This window comes from Aythya fuligula, chromosome 12 (assembly GCF_009819795.1).
Source record: "Aythya fuligula isolate bAytFul2 chromosome 12, bAytFul2.pri, whole genome shotgun sequence".
Taxonomy (NCBI): domain Eukaryota; kingdom Metazoa; phylum Chordata; class Aves; order Anseriformes; family Anatidae; genus Aythya; species Aythya fuligula.
The window spans coordinates 17928257-17945434 of NC_045570.1; the positions used below are offsets into that span (position 1 = coordinate 17928257).

Consider the following 17178-nt stretch of genomic DNA (forward strand, 5'->3'; position numbering starts at 1 on the left):
ATGGTGGAGGGAGGCTTCACCAAACTCTTCCAGAAAAGGTCTCTCGTCCGCTTCACGCAGAAGTACCAGCCCTTGGGAAGCGCCGAGCCAGAAGAGGAGGTGAGGATTTCTTATGTCCCTTGCCTGGACCTGCCAAAAATAATTTGTGGGATTGGGGTTGAATCTGTCACCTTTGCCTGCTGGTCTGCTTTGTTCGGCTGCTAACTTGGTGTTGCTGTGGCCATGCCCTGTGAGCTGAATTGTTCCCTGTAAGTGGGATGAGGTTGCTGATGTTTACCAGGCAGCGGGACAAGATGAGGATACGCATGCTGCGTGCTACGGGCAGGGCGCGCAGCTCAGGCCGCAGCAGATGGGTTGGGAGAGCCGGGCTGACCCCTGGGGCTGTCTGTGTGCTCTGCCAGCGTTCATTACTGCTAATGAGTGGCCGAGATGAGCTGGGCACCTCTGCTCATAACTCTTACATAATGCTTTCTTTTCCTGAAAAATGCTGATCTACGAACATTGATTTTTCCCTTCACTACCGCTCCTTGGTACCATCACAGATGGGTCAGAGAGTGGCCAGTGGTGGTTTGGGAGTCACGTTTGTCACTCTTGTTGCTTTCTCTCCACTGAAACTCACAGGCTGGGTTTATTTTATCATCACGTGTTTGCACGGCACAGGGATTACCATTGCTCAAGACCCATTTTTCTCCCACACAACAGACAGATCGGGTGCCCTCCCACGTGAACCTGATCTAATTCTTTCAGCACCTAGGGTTGGCCTTTAGTTCTGTCCCCACAACACCATCCATACATTTCAAGATGCTTGTGTTCCTTTCTGACTGAGGCCTTTGTCAGCTGTCATTTCAGCTATTCCTCTGATCATTTCTGAGGCCTGTCTTTCCAGCAGGGGGATGGTCAGGGCAACAGAGAGAAGGAAAGAAGACGCTGAGCTCTTATCCCACGCACCACACAGTGTGTTGTGTGTTGCTGCTCTGTGCCACTTAAACACAGCTCGAAACCCCAAGGAGAGGAAGGCGCCGCTGAGATTACAAATTTCTGCAATCTCACTTCGATAGGAAGCTGAGGTTTCCAATCCTATGTAGTCAGGATGCCGATGGCAATTAGGCTGGCTTGTTCTTTGGCAGTAACTTTTCCGTCATGCCAAAATAAATAATGATACATATTTACTGACAAACGTACACCCTGCCTGAATTTGAGCTGTAGCCTGTGCAGCGTCATTCTTGTGTAACATGACGGGGAAACGGTTGGCGTTTTGGCTGCAGGCATAGGAAGTAGGCAGCAACGTGCAAGTGCAGTGGGGAAGCGACTTCCAGACAAGTCCTGGGAGAACCCATAACGGGTGAGCACAGTGATGGAGTGACTTCAGAGCAGCTCTGCAGAGACTCGAGGGTGTCAGGAATAATCTGATTTCAAAGCCCACGTGGATGTTGCTATCGTTTAGATGCCCACCAGAAAACCTTTTTACAATGCCATCACAGTGAGGCTTAAATAAATCCAAGCAATGTGTGTAAGCAATTGGGTGACTGCTGGGAAGCCACTGCACTGGGGCAGAGCACTGAATAGCAGTTATTGTACTCCTGAAAGGAGATCCCAATTTATTCTATATAAAGTTGACAAATAATTCTTTGCATTTTGCCACCATTCTTTGCATTTTGCCACTATTATTATTAACCTCAGTAACTGCCATGCCTTAAACAACTTGATAAATCAAGAACATATTCCCAGACTGTGATTTAGTCTGGTAAATGACTCGTGTCTCCTCTAAGGATGATATTTTGCTTCTTTATTTGAAAATAGCCATAGAACACTTTCAGTTTTATAATTCTGAAATGGTCAGGTCAAAAAGGTTGTCCTGGGCTTAAAGACGTGAGTCCGGGTGATCCGATGAGTCTCAAGCAGGATAAATACACTGGCTGCATAAATACACAGACTGCAGTGAGCAAAGGAGAAGCCCCAGCATGGGCAGCTGCAAGGTGATGGCAGCCCTTGGGCTCTGCCAATGGCATTATCTGGAGGTGGCAGAACAGTTAACTTCCACAGCAAAGCACAAATGCAGCTGGTGTAGAGACTTGGATGCATAAAGTTTCAGTTCTCTGTCCACAGTGGCACATTCAGAATCACAAGGAGTTTGCAGAGCTGGCTTTCAGTTTAAGAGAACCCCGTTTTTCCTGCAGAAACCTGAAGAACATCCAAGCCCAGATCTGGTCACTGATTCCTTCATCCCCAAAGAGCTGAAGCCCAGGGCAAGGTGGGAACATCCTTATGGTCTCAGAGGGCACCAGGAGAGGAGGGGAGCTCCCTGCCAGGATCTCCTGCCAGCTCACAGGCACCTGCTGTGGTTTAGGGGCTCTTCTCTTAGGTTTAGGAAGAGCTGGCTCCTGCTCCAGGCACATTGCATCACCAAACCCCTTTTTGTCCTTTCTCCCATAGCACATAGAAAGAGAGCCCATGAGACTGCTTCTGCAAAGTAGTGGTATGGCTTTTCCTTACGCACACGTTTTCAAACCTTTAGAAGTGTCATGCCCAATTTTTGTATTCTGAAAAACATCTACCAAGCAAGGAGTTAATTCCCTCCCTCCAGCTCCCCCGGGGTTTTGGGGATGCAGCAGCTCCCTCCCGGGAGACCTTATGTACCAAAGCTGCCTTAAATCTGGCTTTTTGTTCCTTTTGGGACCCGGTGGCTCTGATAAGGGAGCCCAGCGAGGCAGCCCCTTGCTCAGGGGGCTGGGGTTTGCTGCATGGGGTTTCTGTGCCCCTGAAACGCAGCTCCCCAGGCCACCAGCTGCCACGTGTGCCCAAAAAGCAGCCCGAAGGGCTTCTGAGGGATTAGGCTGGTTTATTTTTTTTCAACAGGCATGAAGAATAGACAAGAAGAGGGTTTCTGTTTAAGGTTTTAAAGGGCTCCTTGTCAGACTAAATAGCCCAGCCCACTTTTGACCGGATTATGATACATTAGCTGGTCCAAAGTAACCTAAGACGGAGGGGCTAAGAAATATCCAAAAGCTCAGGAAAAACAGAGCTGGGGGAGTTGAAATCCCAAGAACTGCTCTTCTGGGCTGCTTGCCAGAGCACACAACAAGGGTTTCGTGCTCCCTGTGCTTTCTCCCTGTCAGCACGGCTGCTCGGTGTGACAATGGATGGGTCATTTTGGGGCCGGGGATACACAGGGTGGGCAGCGGCAGCATGGAGTGGGCTGCTGCATGGATGGGGCCTCTCCAGGTCCCCAGCATCTCCCGAGTCCACTGAGCAGGGGATAAATTGTAATTTTACTTCCATTGCTTTTTGCTAACTTGCTGTATGGCATCATGCTTTTGTGCTTGAGTTATGTGTAAGGGATAAAAGTGTGCATTGATAATGTTGACAGCCCACGTCTGGTTTAAAAGGTAGACAGCAAAGAAAGTGATGGATGAGACATGGCCAAGCTGGGCACTGCTGGGGCTGCTCTGGGAGGAGAAGCTGTGCCACGGTCATCCCAGGCAAATCACTGTCAGGCACAAGCTGATCAATAGAATCAATCAATAGAAATCAACTCACAGGAAAATTTTTTCCTTGCGGAGCAGCCCTGGCTGCAAGGAGCATGGAGCTGCTGGCCTGGCTATTGATTTGTAGCCATGCACTGTGTGCTCTTGTCATTCATTTCCTCCACGCCTTTCCGAGGGTAAATAGCAGTGATAGAGCGGGGAGCTGGCAGGTCTGGCTTCTCCTAGCAGCTCCGTGGGACTGTGGGCATGTTATGCCTCTGCCCGTGTCTCTTCCCACCTCTGTCTCCTTTAATTAAAATACAGCCTCCTCGGAGGCAGCGGTACCTGTCCATGCCATCAGCAGCATGGAGGAGCCTGAAGAAACTGCTTAAACAGCGGTAACAGGAGTGCTGCAATGTAGGGAAGAGAGATTTTCTGTTTCTACCTCAGGACCGCAAAATGCTGGAGGTTCCTGGAAACCTCCTGAGTATTCATATAAGGGCTAATTCCCCAAATACACCTTCAGGCATCTCTGACATCCTCTAAGCCCTTGCTGAGGTGCTGCTGAGCGCCTGGGCCTGAGCATTTCCATTCACAACCTCCCCAGGTGCTGAAATCCTCCCATGGGCTGAGCATCCTCTGCCAGGGTCCTCAGCACTGCGCTCACCCTTGCAGCACCCAGCCTCCTCCACCCACAGCATCCAGGAGTGCTGCATTTGAAGGAAGAGCAATAGGAGCTCAACAAATGCCCCAGTTTATGTCTTTTTTATTATGAAAGGGAGAAGTCAGAATGAGATTTAAGAGGGTTTTTCCTGCATGGAGATGGAAAATGGGTGCAGAGGTGGGAAAGGAGCCTTGTGTGAGCAAGCATCCCCTGTGTAGCCTCAACAGGGGGGTTTGCTTCCTCCCGTTGGAGCAGAGAGTTTTTCTAGTTCATGTTTACCATTGATTTTTCCCTCTGACAAGTTTATGTTTTTAGCAAGGGACAATGTTTTTTCCTTGCTCTGAGCATCAAGCGTGCAGTGGGCTGGAAGACGTTGGCATGGAAAAATGCTAATCTTGGGCAGGATCCCTGCAAACAGCAGAGCCCTGCATGCTTTCCTGCCCATGGTGCTGCTGTGTGTTTGTCTTTTGGGTAATCCAGCTCCTAATCGCATTGCTTTCCACTAGCTGATAACAACAAAAAAAGGTTCAGGCTCAGCCTTTCAACCAAGGCAGCATCCAAATCATTGTAAAGGCTCAGAAAACAACTCAGCTGAGCCCAATTTTTACCTGCCCTCCTCTGCTGAGCAGCTGGGGGAGATCTCAAGGGTGATGAGCTGGGGACAGTGGTGGGGAAGGGAGGTTGTAGGGGGGTGAAGTGTGCTGCCAGCATCTCTGTCACCTTGCTGTGTGGAGCTGCACATGCCAGTGAAGGGCCAGAGCACAATCCTGGTCTGTTCTGCTGGGAAATGGGGGTAGAAGATGACCAGAGGTGTTGGTGTGGAAGGGGGAATGAGGTCTGCCTGGGATGCTGCAGGGCTGGGGGGTTACACTGAGCTCCTTTGATTGTTGCTGACTGTTTGGATGTATGTGGGGGTGAGCAAAAGTGTCACTATTTAGGCTAATTATTGAATGATACTGAACACAATAACATCATCAGGCACTTCTTGGGTAGAGCACAGCAAGTTCCCTGCTCTGCCATCACCCAAATGAAGGGGCTCCTGCTTGAAGGGTTGTGCCACCACCAGCCACCAGCCATCCTTGGAGGGGTCACGGGTGGGTGCCTGAGCTACTCACTGCTGGGTGTAAGGAGGTGCGCCTGGCTTTGAGGATTAATTAGTGAGTATTATAGAGCGCTGCAATGTGGGAAGTGTTTTAGCTAACTGTGGAGCCATAAGGCTGATGAGATAAGGGAATGGGACTAGGTTGAAGAGGTGAAGAGGTGCTGAAAGGCTTCTGTTAATGGGGTTCTTGCCTAACGAGCGCTTTATCTCCTTTCTGCAGAGCCAGGAGGAATGTGAACTGAAAGTCATTGAGCAGGAGAAGGAGGTGACAGTTCTGCCCCCGAAAGACGCATGTAAATGCCATAAAGAAGACTTGGCAAAAGCCTTAAACGTAAGTGTTTTAGCTGTGCTTGTGAAAATAGCATCACAGTCTGCAGGCTGCATACCTATTGACCCAAATTATCCTCAGCACCTTAGGAAATGTTGTGCAAATGCATGCAGCCCTTTTCCCCTGCTTTTTGTGGCAAGTTTCATTTCCGAGGCAAAATTTCACGTGGTTTTAGCATCCTGGGTGACTTCTCTGTGGCTGCCTCGCAGCCTGGCCCCATGTCCTGCCCTGCCCAGCCACCATCCCCTGCCTGGAGCAAACCACGGACACCGCTGCTGCAGTGTGGTTTTCCAATTTGTCATCCCTTGTATAATTTCTCACCTGTGGAAATAGTTGGTTTTTTTTAATTAACTTGTGCTTGTTTTATGAGTTCCTGTGAGAGCTGGTGGTCAAGTCTTATAATTTAGCAAAATGAAGTACCTAAGGAGAAGAGCAGTTGGTTTTTATTTTTTTTCAGTGTGGAGCTGCACACTGCTCAAAGAGCAGCCCCAGAACTTTGTGACACTGAACCATGAGCATCACATCCAGTCTACTGACAATTTCTTAAAATAATGAGATCGGCTTTACGCTTTTTTCTATGACTATCCTACCATGTGTAAAGTTGTTTTGCTTTGATTTCCTGCTAGGTTGATTTACACACTGGCCTCTCAGAGAATTCCGTGCTACAGCGCCGGTTGAAACATGGCTGGAATGAATTTTCAGTAGATAACACAGAGCCCATATGGAAGAAATACCTAGACCAGGTAAGGGTTTTCAGCACAGATTCTCATTTTCCCTGGCTGAGGTGTCCCAAGAGTGTCTGTACACTGAAATATTCAAGGTTTCGACTTTGCTGGATTCAGCCTTGGGACAGGATGTGCCCCGGATACTGAAACTGTCTGTTCCCACAGGAAAGCCATTGTCAGATGCAGATGTGGGTTCATTTAAAGTGGAGATAACATCTTAAAATAAAAATAAACCTTTTTATCTCCATGCAGCCTGCAAATCAAAAGATATAGCTCGGTGACCTGGTTTCTGGAGCACATTTATTCCCTTTAAGGCAAGTGATAAAATCATGAAAGGTTTGGGAAAACCATCCATAGCTGTGATTTCGGTTACACTGGCGGTCACTGGTGCCCTTCAAGCCAGCTGCACCCAAGAAGCCTAGCAGAAGGTTGGATGTGCTGTCCAGTTTTTCCCCAACTGCATTATTTTTTAGTCTTGCTTTTATTAACAACTCTCATCAGTATATAAGGTATCTTTCACCTCTCTTTTAAAGCTCTTAACCAAACAGGAAGAGTGGTTTTAATTTTTTTGTGTGTTTTCAGACAGCAATTTGATTTATTTTTTTTATTTTTTTTTTCTTGCTTTGGTTTTATTTTAGCTGGATAATGTAGATTTTCCTTTCTTTGAAAGACTTTGTTATTGCACGGATCTTTTTTTTTTTTTTTAATGTAAATAATACTCAAATAATACTGTTTTAGCTCTTTGATGTAAGCATCACTAAATCTCTTCAAGGATCTTTAATTTTCAAAAACAGAACGTTTTTGGTTTTTTTACTCTTCCTTGACTACTTTAAAAAGTTATTTCTCCAATGAGGACACCAAACAAACTCTTCAATGTGATTCACTTCCACCAAATGCTACATTAGCTAAATAGACCTGAGATAGATCTAAATAGACCTAAATAGATCTGAGATTATGAGCAAGGTCCTTAAAATCCATGTTTAAAAGTGTGTGTGGAGGGGGGGGGGGGAGGGGGAAGTAAGGAACTCTCCAAAAGCACATGATTCTCCTGAGTCACTACTGATTTTGGTGATGTTTCCCATGATTTTGGGACTGCAGCACTTGATTTGTATAGTGCTGGCGCCTGGGACCAGGGCAGAGTTTAGCAGATTAATGAGAAGGGAAAAAAGAGAGAGGATTTCTGGTTTCAAATTCTAAAAAGACAATAAAAGGTTTTGTCTGCACCTGTCGTGACTCTAAGGAGATTTTAGAGTCAGCCCTGCACTGTATGTCTCCATAGACAAGCCTTGCCTGTGCAGCTGGGGGGAAAGAGAGGAAACTTTTGTGGCTTGGTGAGAGCCTCAGCCTTGTCCTGCAATCCCTGATGCTCACTGTGCCATCTAGTCTAGCCACGGGCATTGCACCTGCTCTGTCTGGGAAGCAAAGTCCATACAGCAAAACAGCACCTCTAAATCCTTTCTGAGACCAGCTCAGACCATGTTTAACTTTATACCGCAATTTTTGTCTCTTCCCAGTTCAAAAATCCCCTCATTCTCTTGCTGCTGGCTTCTGCCTTAGTAAGCGTCATCACTAAAGAATATGAGGATGCGGCGAGCATCACTGTGGTAGGTGGCACATCTGTCACCCAACCCTTTGCTTCCCAGAGCTGGCATGCCCGTGTCTCTAACACCTCTCTGTCCGCAGGCGGTGCTTATCGTGGTCACCGTGGCCTTCATCCAGGTATGTGAGACAGGGTTCTGCTCCACAGCCAGGGCTGTGCCATGAGCAGGTCACTCACGTAACTTGGCTTTCTTCTCCTTTCTTGTTCAAAAGGAGTATCGCTCGGAAAAGTCTCTGGAAGAGCTGAACAAGTTGGTCCCCCCTGAGTGCAACTGGTGAGGCACGGCTGGCTGGCTGCCTGGCTCGGTGGTTCTGCGTCCTTTGGGTTATGAGGGCAAAACCTAGCTGTGGAGAAAGTGACTTCGGGTCATCATGTGCCTGATGAGAAAGCGGTGTCTGGGAGGTGAAGACAGGCGGAGGGAGCTGGGGTTGTTCAGCCTGGAGAAGAGAAGGCTCTTGGGAGACCTTACAGCGGCCTGCCAGGGCCTAAAGGGGGCTGCAGGCAAGCTGGGGATGGATTCTGTCAGGGAATATAGTGATAGGACAAGGGTTAAGAGTTTTAAACTAAAAAAAAAAATGCCCTCGCTGTCTGTACGCACAGGCACAGAGGCCTACAGCCAGCCACGTGTGAATGCGGCCATGCCACTGCCCATGTGGCAGCTGTGGGGCATGGCAGGTGCTCACGCCCGGCTGCTTTGATGCTCAGTATCAGTGCTTGAGATTGTGCTTTTCTGCTTGTGTCTTTGCAAATCGGCCATGTCACAGCCAACACAAATAAGCTATGAGGCTCAGAGGAATGTTCCGCTTCAAAAGCTCTGTAGGGCTTTATTCTGGTCCAAAGTTCACCTGGGTTTGGATCTTACAAACACCACTGTTGAATTATTTATTTATTTTTCCAATATAATGATGCCATAAGCATCTATCTGCTTGAAAGGCGATCCTTTTAATACAATAAAATGTGCCAGTCATTAAAAAGTTTTTCAAGCTCTTCCAGTTAAGGTATCAGCAAGTTACTACTTAAAGCGTGAGCAATGGGAAAGCACACCTCCTTGTCACTCCTCCCTATTAAGTGCCATTCAAGTCACTTACTGCTGAAATGTAAATCTTCTGTAAGTTGCCCATCTGTTTAAGAATTAAAACTGAGCCCAAGGGGGAACACGCTCATGGCTATGCAGATTGTATGTTATATATACTGAAAGCTCTTTGGAGCAGGGCTCTTGCCTCCCTGCCAATCATGTTCCCAAGTCTGCAGAAGGGATAAAGCCTGTTTTTTTTTCTTCTTTTTCCATTTGTCTAATATAGCCTAAGGGAAGGAAAACTGCAGCATCTTCTAGCACGAGAGCTTGTGCCTGGAGATATCATATACCTTTCTGTTGGCGATAGGGTCCCTGCAGACCTCAGGCTAATAGAGGTAAATATAGCTATATGGACATGAGCCTGCTTTGGAAATTTGTCTTAACAGTGCCAGAAATGTGTGGTGTTAATTAGGTTACAGATCTGCTGGTGGATGAATCCAGTTTTACGGGAGAAGCTGAGCCTTGCAACAAGACTGACGGCGTATTGCTGGAAGCCGGAGACATAACCACACTGAGCAATGTTGTTTTCATGGGGACCCTAGTGCGGTATGGGAAGGGAAAAGTGAGTCCTGTAACCTGCAACCTTCTACTTGATATTCATCACAGAATCTTTCAAATAGGATTTTTTTCATTTGCCTCTTTTTCCTCTTTTTTTTTTTTTTTTTTTTTTTTTTTCTTTCCTTCTTTTCAGGGCATAGTTATTGGGACGGGTGAAAACTCACAGTTTGGAGAGGTGTTCAAAATGATGCAAGCTGAAGAGGTAAAGGAACCTCCGTGTCACTCTGAAAATGGTGGGTGTGCTGGATGAAAGTTGGTGCGAAGGAGTGGTCCTGAGATTTAATGCACTGGGTCCATCTCTGTTTCTGCTACAGAATGCCACTGTGTGACCAAGGGACACCTAAACCTCATGGCTTCTTGTCCTTGTTCTTTTGTTTTTTCCCTCCTCAATTTCTTCTAAGTATATAAAATTTTACTTCTACGTATGCCAAGCTTTCACAGGCTAGATCTCTGAACCAACCAACACAGATGTGTTTTTATAAACTAATTAAATCTTGATCTTGGGTTTGGGATGTGTAAGCAGTAGGGTACATGGGGCAGCAGTAAGGACCACAGTAATCACAACCAGGACTGCATGGGGCAGTCACTCTGGCCTAACATCCTATTCTAATCTTACATAATAAGCAAATCAAAACAGCTGTTCTCTGTTTGCAGACTCCCAAAACACCTCTCCAGAAAAGCATGGACAGACTGGGGAAGCAACTCACTCTTTTCTCCTTTGGAATAATTGGTGAGTTGAACACAAAGCCTGTATTTGCACGGTCAGCTGTGAGAGCCCTCTGTGCTCCAGGGCCATTTTTTTTCAAGTACTTTTCGATATGGCTTACCTGGATGGGGGTGTCCAAGCACAGATGCCTGGGAGGGAGAAATCTGGGGGCCTCATTGCATATTCTATTCCCCAACAGCAGCTAAAGCAGATTATATTTGTATAAATGTATTTTAATCAGATGTTTTCCCCCCACCAGGTTTAATAATGCTAATTGGCTGGTTACAAGGGAAGCATCTTCTCAGCATGTTCACAATTGGAGTTAGGTGAGGACTGGAGAGCACCTTTCTCTTTGATTATAATGAAATATGTCCCAGGGAGTTTACTGCTGAAAACAATAGACAATCCACAAAAGAGAACTTGGATATGACTCTTCATAAGTACACGTTGATCTTGCACTGCTGCAATTAATATTTGCTTTACAATAGAGTTTAATAAAAAAAGAAGTATGAGGGTTTACTTAGTTTTAGAAATTAATCAAATTCAAATCTTTTTTTCCTTATTTCCTCTGAACAAAGTATTTTGAAAACCATCACTGTCATTTCCACCTCATCATGCCATGAATGTCCTCTCCTGTCTGTACTATGAATTTAGTGGGAGTGTAACAACAGCAAATATTAGCCTTTACTTTTCTTACTAGGTTTACTTACAAAGACAGGAATTTGCATTTTATGTGACACGAAATGCATGCACAACCTCCTAATCAAACATAATAAACCATGTGTTTTTAGTAGTGCCCATAAAACCTGTTGTTTGGTGTTGTCATGGCTCTGAAATCAGTCCTTTAAAAAAAAAAAAAAAAAAAGCTACATGCAGGAGATATGGAGATGCATGTGGCCAGTAGCTAATGTGTGAGCTGTGATGCCAGGGAATATTCAACTTCCATCCTCAGAACGTTAAATGAATGAAACCCAGCCCTTAAATTCCCACTTAGCCAGAAAGTATTGCTCTTTAGCAATGAGAAAAAGAAAAGTGATTGTTCCATCACAATCACCCCCCAAAAAGGTTGAAGGGTTCTATAAATATCCTGCTTTTGTATTTGTGGTGTGCCAGTAGTCCCAACAGAAAGCTCTGCGTTTCCACTCAGGTACTTGCATATAAGCAGGAAAACACCCCCATGGAGATGTCCCTTTGGCACATTTTGGTCAGTCCTTGCAGTTTGACCCACGTCTTGAAGCTGTTGTCTCTCTGCTGTCCCCAGCCTCGCGGTGGCTGCCATCCCAGAGGGCCTTCCCATCGTGGTCACTGTAACGCTGGTGCTGGGTGTTCTCCGGATGGCCAAGAAAAGAGTGATTGTGAAGAAGCTGCCCATAGTAGAAACCTTAGGTAAAGCTTCACAGGAGCCATGTGGTTTGTTCATCTGCTTCAAAATTTGTGCTTCTCTGCAGGCATGCCTGTTTTGGGTTTAAGGCTTGGTTTCTCATTCCTCCCTATTCTGTGGGACCATCCTGCAGGTCCCTCCTGACTGCTTCTTTGCTGCCTGACTAAAAAAATTTGCAGCCCCTCAAGTCAAGCCTGGTGACATAGACAAAACCATCTGCCCTTCTCTGCAGCCATCTCCCTGATGTCCAAAGAATCATGGAAAATAGGGATAGAGAGGACGATGAGAAGGCATCCAGTAATCCTCACAACTGCAGGGTAAAATAAACCATAATGAAAGCGTTATTTTTAATAACTTTCTTTTTACCTTCAAATTGGCCCTCAACCCCAGGTCACATTATTCCAGGCTTTGCTACTCTGACCTTGGTCAGTGTGGCAATTAGATGAAGAAGACATGTTGTGCATTTAGTCCCACTCATTAAAATGTGCAACAAATGCTAAGCCCGGCCCGAGTAATCTCAAATGTCTGCTGTGCAGCCGGATCTTCAGCTAAGATTTGTCTGACTTAGAAATGCTGCTATTGTTTGAACTGCCCTTGTTTGTTCTGTAGGTAAGGGATCTTATCACCCTCACTTTATTGTACCTGCCCTGACCCAGGACATCTGAGACCGCCTTATCTCAGTAAGAATTTTGTTCTGGAAGGGCTGTGCCCAAATAGGCATAACTGCCAGATGTCCAGGTGCTCTGCAAGACAGACAAAGTGTGGAAAAGTTGTACTCTCCTGCACATTAATTGCACCGCGTCTGTTACATCTCTCAAAGGGAGAAAGACAATCCTGCTTTACCTGATTCTTTGATTGTAAATAATTAAACATGAAATATTGGTGGTGATAGCTTTTCTCCGTGCTAATCCATCAAAACCACAATTAATTTGATCACAGCCCAATCTCATTTATTCTTTCTGGGCTTTTACCTGGCGGTCACCACGTTTATGGGTCTGTGCTAAGCCACGTGGTCACCTCCAGAGCAATGAAAGATACTCAGACTTAGAAGGGAGCTGAAGTCTGATTCTCTTTTTTGCATTAAAGTCATGTTTTTTTTTCCCTTTTAAGGAGTAAATACTAGCCTGCGGTGACTGCTAATTCATTCTTTTGCTGTGTTCTGGTGTAAATGGGCTCTGGAACAAATATGCTTTATGGCTACAAAGCAGAGCACAAGTGGGGCAGCTTCCACTCTTTGGTGTGGATTTTAAAGTATTTTTTTGGTAACAGTTTTGGTGGTTTTCCAGCCTCACAACCCCTTGGGGAGGCAGAGAGTGCTGTTGTTCCTGACATAAAGAGAGGCAAGTAAGGGTTAAACGGCCCGTTTGAGGAAGCATGTGGCAGAGTGAGAATTTGATAATTCTTTTCTGAACATAAGAGCTGTTCTGTCCAGGTGTAATACTGCAGCTCAGGTACGCTGGTCACCTCCCTGGGGATGAGGGCCTTCTCCAACTGCTCACAGGATGATTCTCGTGACAATGTAAAGACATCTTTAGATGTCTCCTAGCACATCCCACAACCAAATTCTGTGCACGATACCCTGAAGGGCAATCAAATTCTTTTCCTTTCATCCTTTCCTCACAACTCATCCATCTGTTGGTATTTTCTCCTTTCCTTATCAGTGCAGTTTAAACAGCATCAGGGGAACGTGCTCTCCTCCTTCTGGGGCCTTGGATCTCGTTATTTGCGTAATTTATGAGTTCTGATTAAAAACTTCCTTGCTTCAGGTTGCTGCAATGTCATCTGCTCCGATAAGACAGGCACTCTGACAGCCAACGAGATGACGGTGACTCGGCTTGTGACCTCGGACGGGTTCCAGGCAGAGGTACGGACGAGGTGCTGATACAGCCTTCCCTAGTCCAGCTCAGTGGGGCCAATTTGCTTTTAGTTCAGTGAGGCCCAGGTGAGGAATGTTGAGTCAGTCCCAAAACAAGCTCTCTCTTGTATGTCGCTGGTTCTGTGAAGAAGAAGGGACTTTCGCAGTGCTGGAGACAGGCAGAGGTGGGGCTGCGTGTACAAAAGCTGCTCAGTTATCATAAACAAAGTTCTACACTGATTTCATCTGCTGTTCTCTGAGATTATTGCAAACACAGAAACCAGCCACTGACCACCTACTGTAGGAATATTTATTATGTGACTGAGTTGATATTTTTACTTCGCTCATTTACCTGCATGCAAAGTGGATGACAAACACAGGCCTGCAAAACGTAAGGCATTGGAGGTGCAGGCTACCTTGCATCAGTGGGACAGAGCCTCCCACACCAATAAACCCACTGAGACCAAAGGACTGGATCTGGACTGGATCTCCTGACTGAGCTGAGAGATTGCTGCTGAACTTGTCTGCCATAATTGAGAAGACAAGCCAATTCTTTTTGTTCTTATAAATTAATAATATACGTTCATTACCAGCAGTGAATCTTTCTAGCTCAAGGCAACACTTATAGGAAAAATCCCAGGGTACCTTCAAAATCAGAAATTTCCTCAATAGCACCACACTCTATACAGATGTAGTATAGTCCTGCCTGACAGTGAGAAATTTGCTCTTTCTCTCTCTGTTCCTCAGGTTAGTGGGGTTGGCTACAACGGAGAAGGAAATGTTTATCTTCTGCCATCAAAGGAAATTCTTAAAGAATTTTCCAATGTCTCAGTTGGGAAATTAGTGGAGGTAAGTATAAATTATGAAACAGCTTGTCCTATTTACATTCAATTTTAATTTGCACAGATCACTTTGGGTAATGAGTGTGAAAACACCACTTTTGTATTTCTAAAATAAACTGCCTTGCGAGGGCAGTCACACAGAAAGGCTCTGAGTAATTATGATATGAAACCTGAAGCTTATTGGTGAAAGGTAGCAATCATAGGACATATAGAGAGAGACCAGAGTCATCAAGTTAAGTGTCATTGCTGTTTTGGATCAAAACACAACTCTGGCAGGGGAAAGAGCAATTAACATTACCATGTCCAGGTTTTTTATGCAGACAGACCGTAGACTTTAGCCAGCTGTGTAATCAATACATAAATGCACTGCGACGGTCTCTGGATTTCATGTTAGCATTAAACAAAATCTTGTGCGTTCAAGTGTAGACTAAAGCAGAGTGTTTGGATAGTGAAATGATCTGAGCTGGAGCCTCAAATGGAGGTTAGGCTTTACTGTACACATAGTGCACTTTAGAAGCAACAGTAGGAGGGACTGAGTTTTCATGACTTACCAAGCTGGTTTGATGTATATCATGTTTTGCTTCATGTTAATTTATACAAAATATAATATTTTACCAAAATATTGGCATATCCTGGGGGTTATGCAGGTTTAGAAAGCACAAGAACTAATCTCAAGAGGTGCTCCTATGCGCAATAGTGCATATTTTGGGATGTGGCTGTTTTCATTCTCCAATCTCTCTTTATTTCATTTAAAGAGATTATATATATATATATGAATTCAGTTGTGGAATAAATAAACCGTGTAAATATGTTTCTTTCTCTAGGCTGGCTGTGTAGTCAATAACGCTATTATCAGGAAAAACAGTGTGATAGGACAGCCCACAGAAGGAGCTCTCATTGCCCTTGCAATGAAGGTAAGATTGTTGAGACTTGAAACATTTCAGAATTAAAATAAAAAATAAAAGCTGGAATTGTAAGTCTGACAGCAGTGATCAGACTTCTTTAAAGTCCACAGACTGGCTTTAGTCTTTCCTTGTCTCTTCTCCCTGGGGCTGGAGATGTACACCTCTTCAGTGTAACCTTCTTGTCATGGACAAACACCTTCCCTGAGCTTCTGTGCTAATAGCAGTAATTATTTCGCTTGGTTAATCTGAGCAATTATGCTGCATAATGGATTTCTTTTGAGCAGAAGACAAAACATCTATATATGTATTTTCTGTAGATGCAATTAAGAGTTCAGGAGAAAGATGACAGTGTGAAAAATGAGCAAAAACTGGCCATGTTAGAAAGCATAGCACAGGATCATCCTGGATTTGGATCATCTGATGGCTGTTTACCTTTTTTCTGGTCATAATTTTGTAAAATAATATTTATTTTTTTTTCTTACTAATACTGTATTCATACTCACGGGTAGGGAGCCATAAAACACCTTTTATCCATGTTATGCAGCCTGTGGTCCACGGACCTCAGGTGGGCTGTAAAGCAGAGAAGGTGGCTGAAGAAATGATGCACAGAGATATCTGGTTTTACCTCCAAGTTTTTAGGCTTGTAACTCTACCAGTGAAACTAGTTATTTGGATTTTTTTTTGAAAACAATGACATTTTATTTCCCTAAACGCTAAATGTATGTCTTTCTTCTGCTCTGCCATTGAGTAGCCAAGCAATAGCAGAACATGTGGGGAGTTCTCTTCTGTTTTTATTTATTTATTGATTGATTTATTTATTGTGGAGCAGGGGCAGAGAGAGACTGGAAGCTACTTCTGATGGCTGCAACTGTGCACAGAGTACAGCGCGTGCTGCTAGGGCAGGCACGTGTGTTGGTTCAGATTGTTATATGTCAGAGCTGAAGGGTCTTCTTGTGGTGAATTTATTTTGAGCTTAAGTCATCAGGGAAGAATTTGAAACCACACCTGTAATAGACTATTCAGTTGTTTGCAATTTTCCTTTTTTCTTTCAAGTAGGATGGTTGGGAAATAGCTGAAGTAGGGGAGCCCGAGCTTTGGCTGGAAAAAATGTGTGGAGCCCAACCCAGCACCTAGCCATCGGTTCAGGGGAAGGATTTGAGCTGCCTTTGGTCCAAAACCCTACCGAGGGCCTGGACAACAGTGCAGAGCTCTTGCAAAAGCCAGAAGTTCTTGCAAAAGCTTCAGGCTGAGGTGTAATTTATCAGGCACCGAAAGGAAAAGGTGTTTCTGAAACAGGTTCTATTCTCCACATGCTTTCTCTTGAGCTCTATGAAATATGGCTGCCTGGAAGTACATGGTCAACCATCGGTGCTTTAAGTATACTGTACTGCAGAAAATATAGACAAGCTTTGATACTGTTTAGCATTACAGTGCTCTTTTTATTTCACTCTGCTTTAGATGGAATTAGCTGACATAAAAGATATTTATGTAAGAAAGAAGGAAATTCCGTTTAGCTCTGAACAAAAGTGGATGGCCGTGAAATGCATGCTGAAAAATCAGGTAAAGCAAACAGTGCTGTTGGCTGGTTTCGTGTTCCTAATTGTGCACTCTGACAATGGGCATGAAATGGTATCTCTTTAGCAAATAGTGCTCTCAAAAGTTAACTGTATCAGGAGAAAAACTGAACAAACCTCAAAATTCCTGACTTGGGTGTAATTTTAGTTTCTAATGCTGTGCTTGAATGGGAAAGGTAACTCTTTTCATGTAATGGTTTGAGCAAGAAAACAAAAGCTGTTGGATAAAACTGACAGGGGAAGAAAGATTTGATGTTTGTTTGGAAGAAAATGTTGGCCTTTTTTTCCTTACCTGGTTAAGGAGCTTGTCTCAGCTGATACTGTGCTCTGATTTAAAAACTCACCCACCTTTTCATTACTATTCTGCCTGTGTCTGTGATGGCTGAGCATGGAAAAAGG

The 17178-nt window shown here is 44.8% G+C and overlaps 1 protein-coding gene across 1 annotated transcript in view; it reads left to right on the plus strand.

Moving 5' to 3' along the window:
• ATP2C2 (ATPase secretory pathway Ca2+ transporting 2) overlaps positions 1-17178 on the plus strand; it is a 23855-nt gene continuing 6677 nt past the window's right edge. The window contains exons 1-16 of the mRNA XM_032195794.1: positions 1-99; positions 5451-5561; positions 6185-6301; positions 7798-7887; positions 7967-8002; positions 8096-8157; positions 9185-9293; positions 9371-9520; positions 9650-9718; positions 10171-10246; positions 10482-10548; positions 11484-11608; positions 13370-13467; positions 14206-14307; positions 15125-15214; positions 16664-16765. Of these exons, the coding sequence (XP_032051685.1) occupies positions 1-99; positions 5451-5561; positions 6185-6301; positions 7798-7887; positions 7967-8002; positions 8096-8157; positions 9185-9293; positions 9371-9520; positions 9650-9718; positions 10171-10246; positions 10482-10548; positions 11484-11608; positions 13370-13467; positions 14206-14307; positions 15125-15214; positions 16664-16765 (1503 nt within the window). The remainder of the gene's footprint in view (positions 100-5450; positions 5562-6184; positions 6302-7797; positions 7888-7966; positions 8003-8095; positions 8158-9184; positions 9294-9370; positions 9521-9649; positions 9719-10170; positions 10247-10481; positions 10549-11483; positions 11609-13369; positions 13468-14205; positions 14308-15124; positions 15215-16663; positions 16766-17178) is intronic.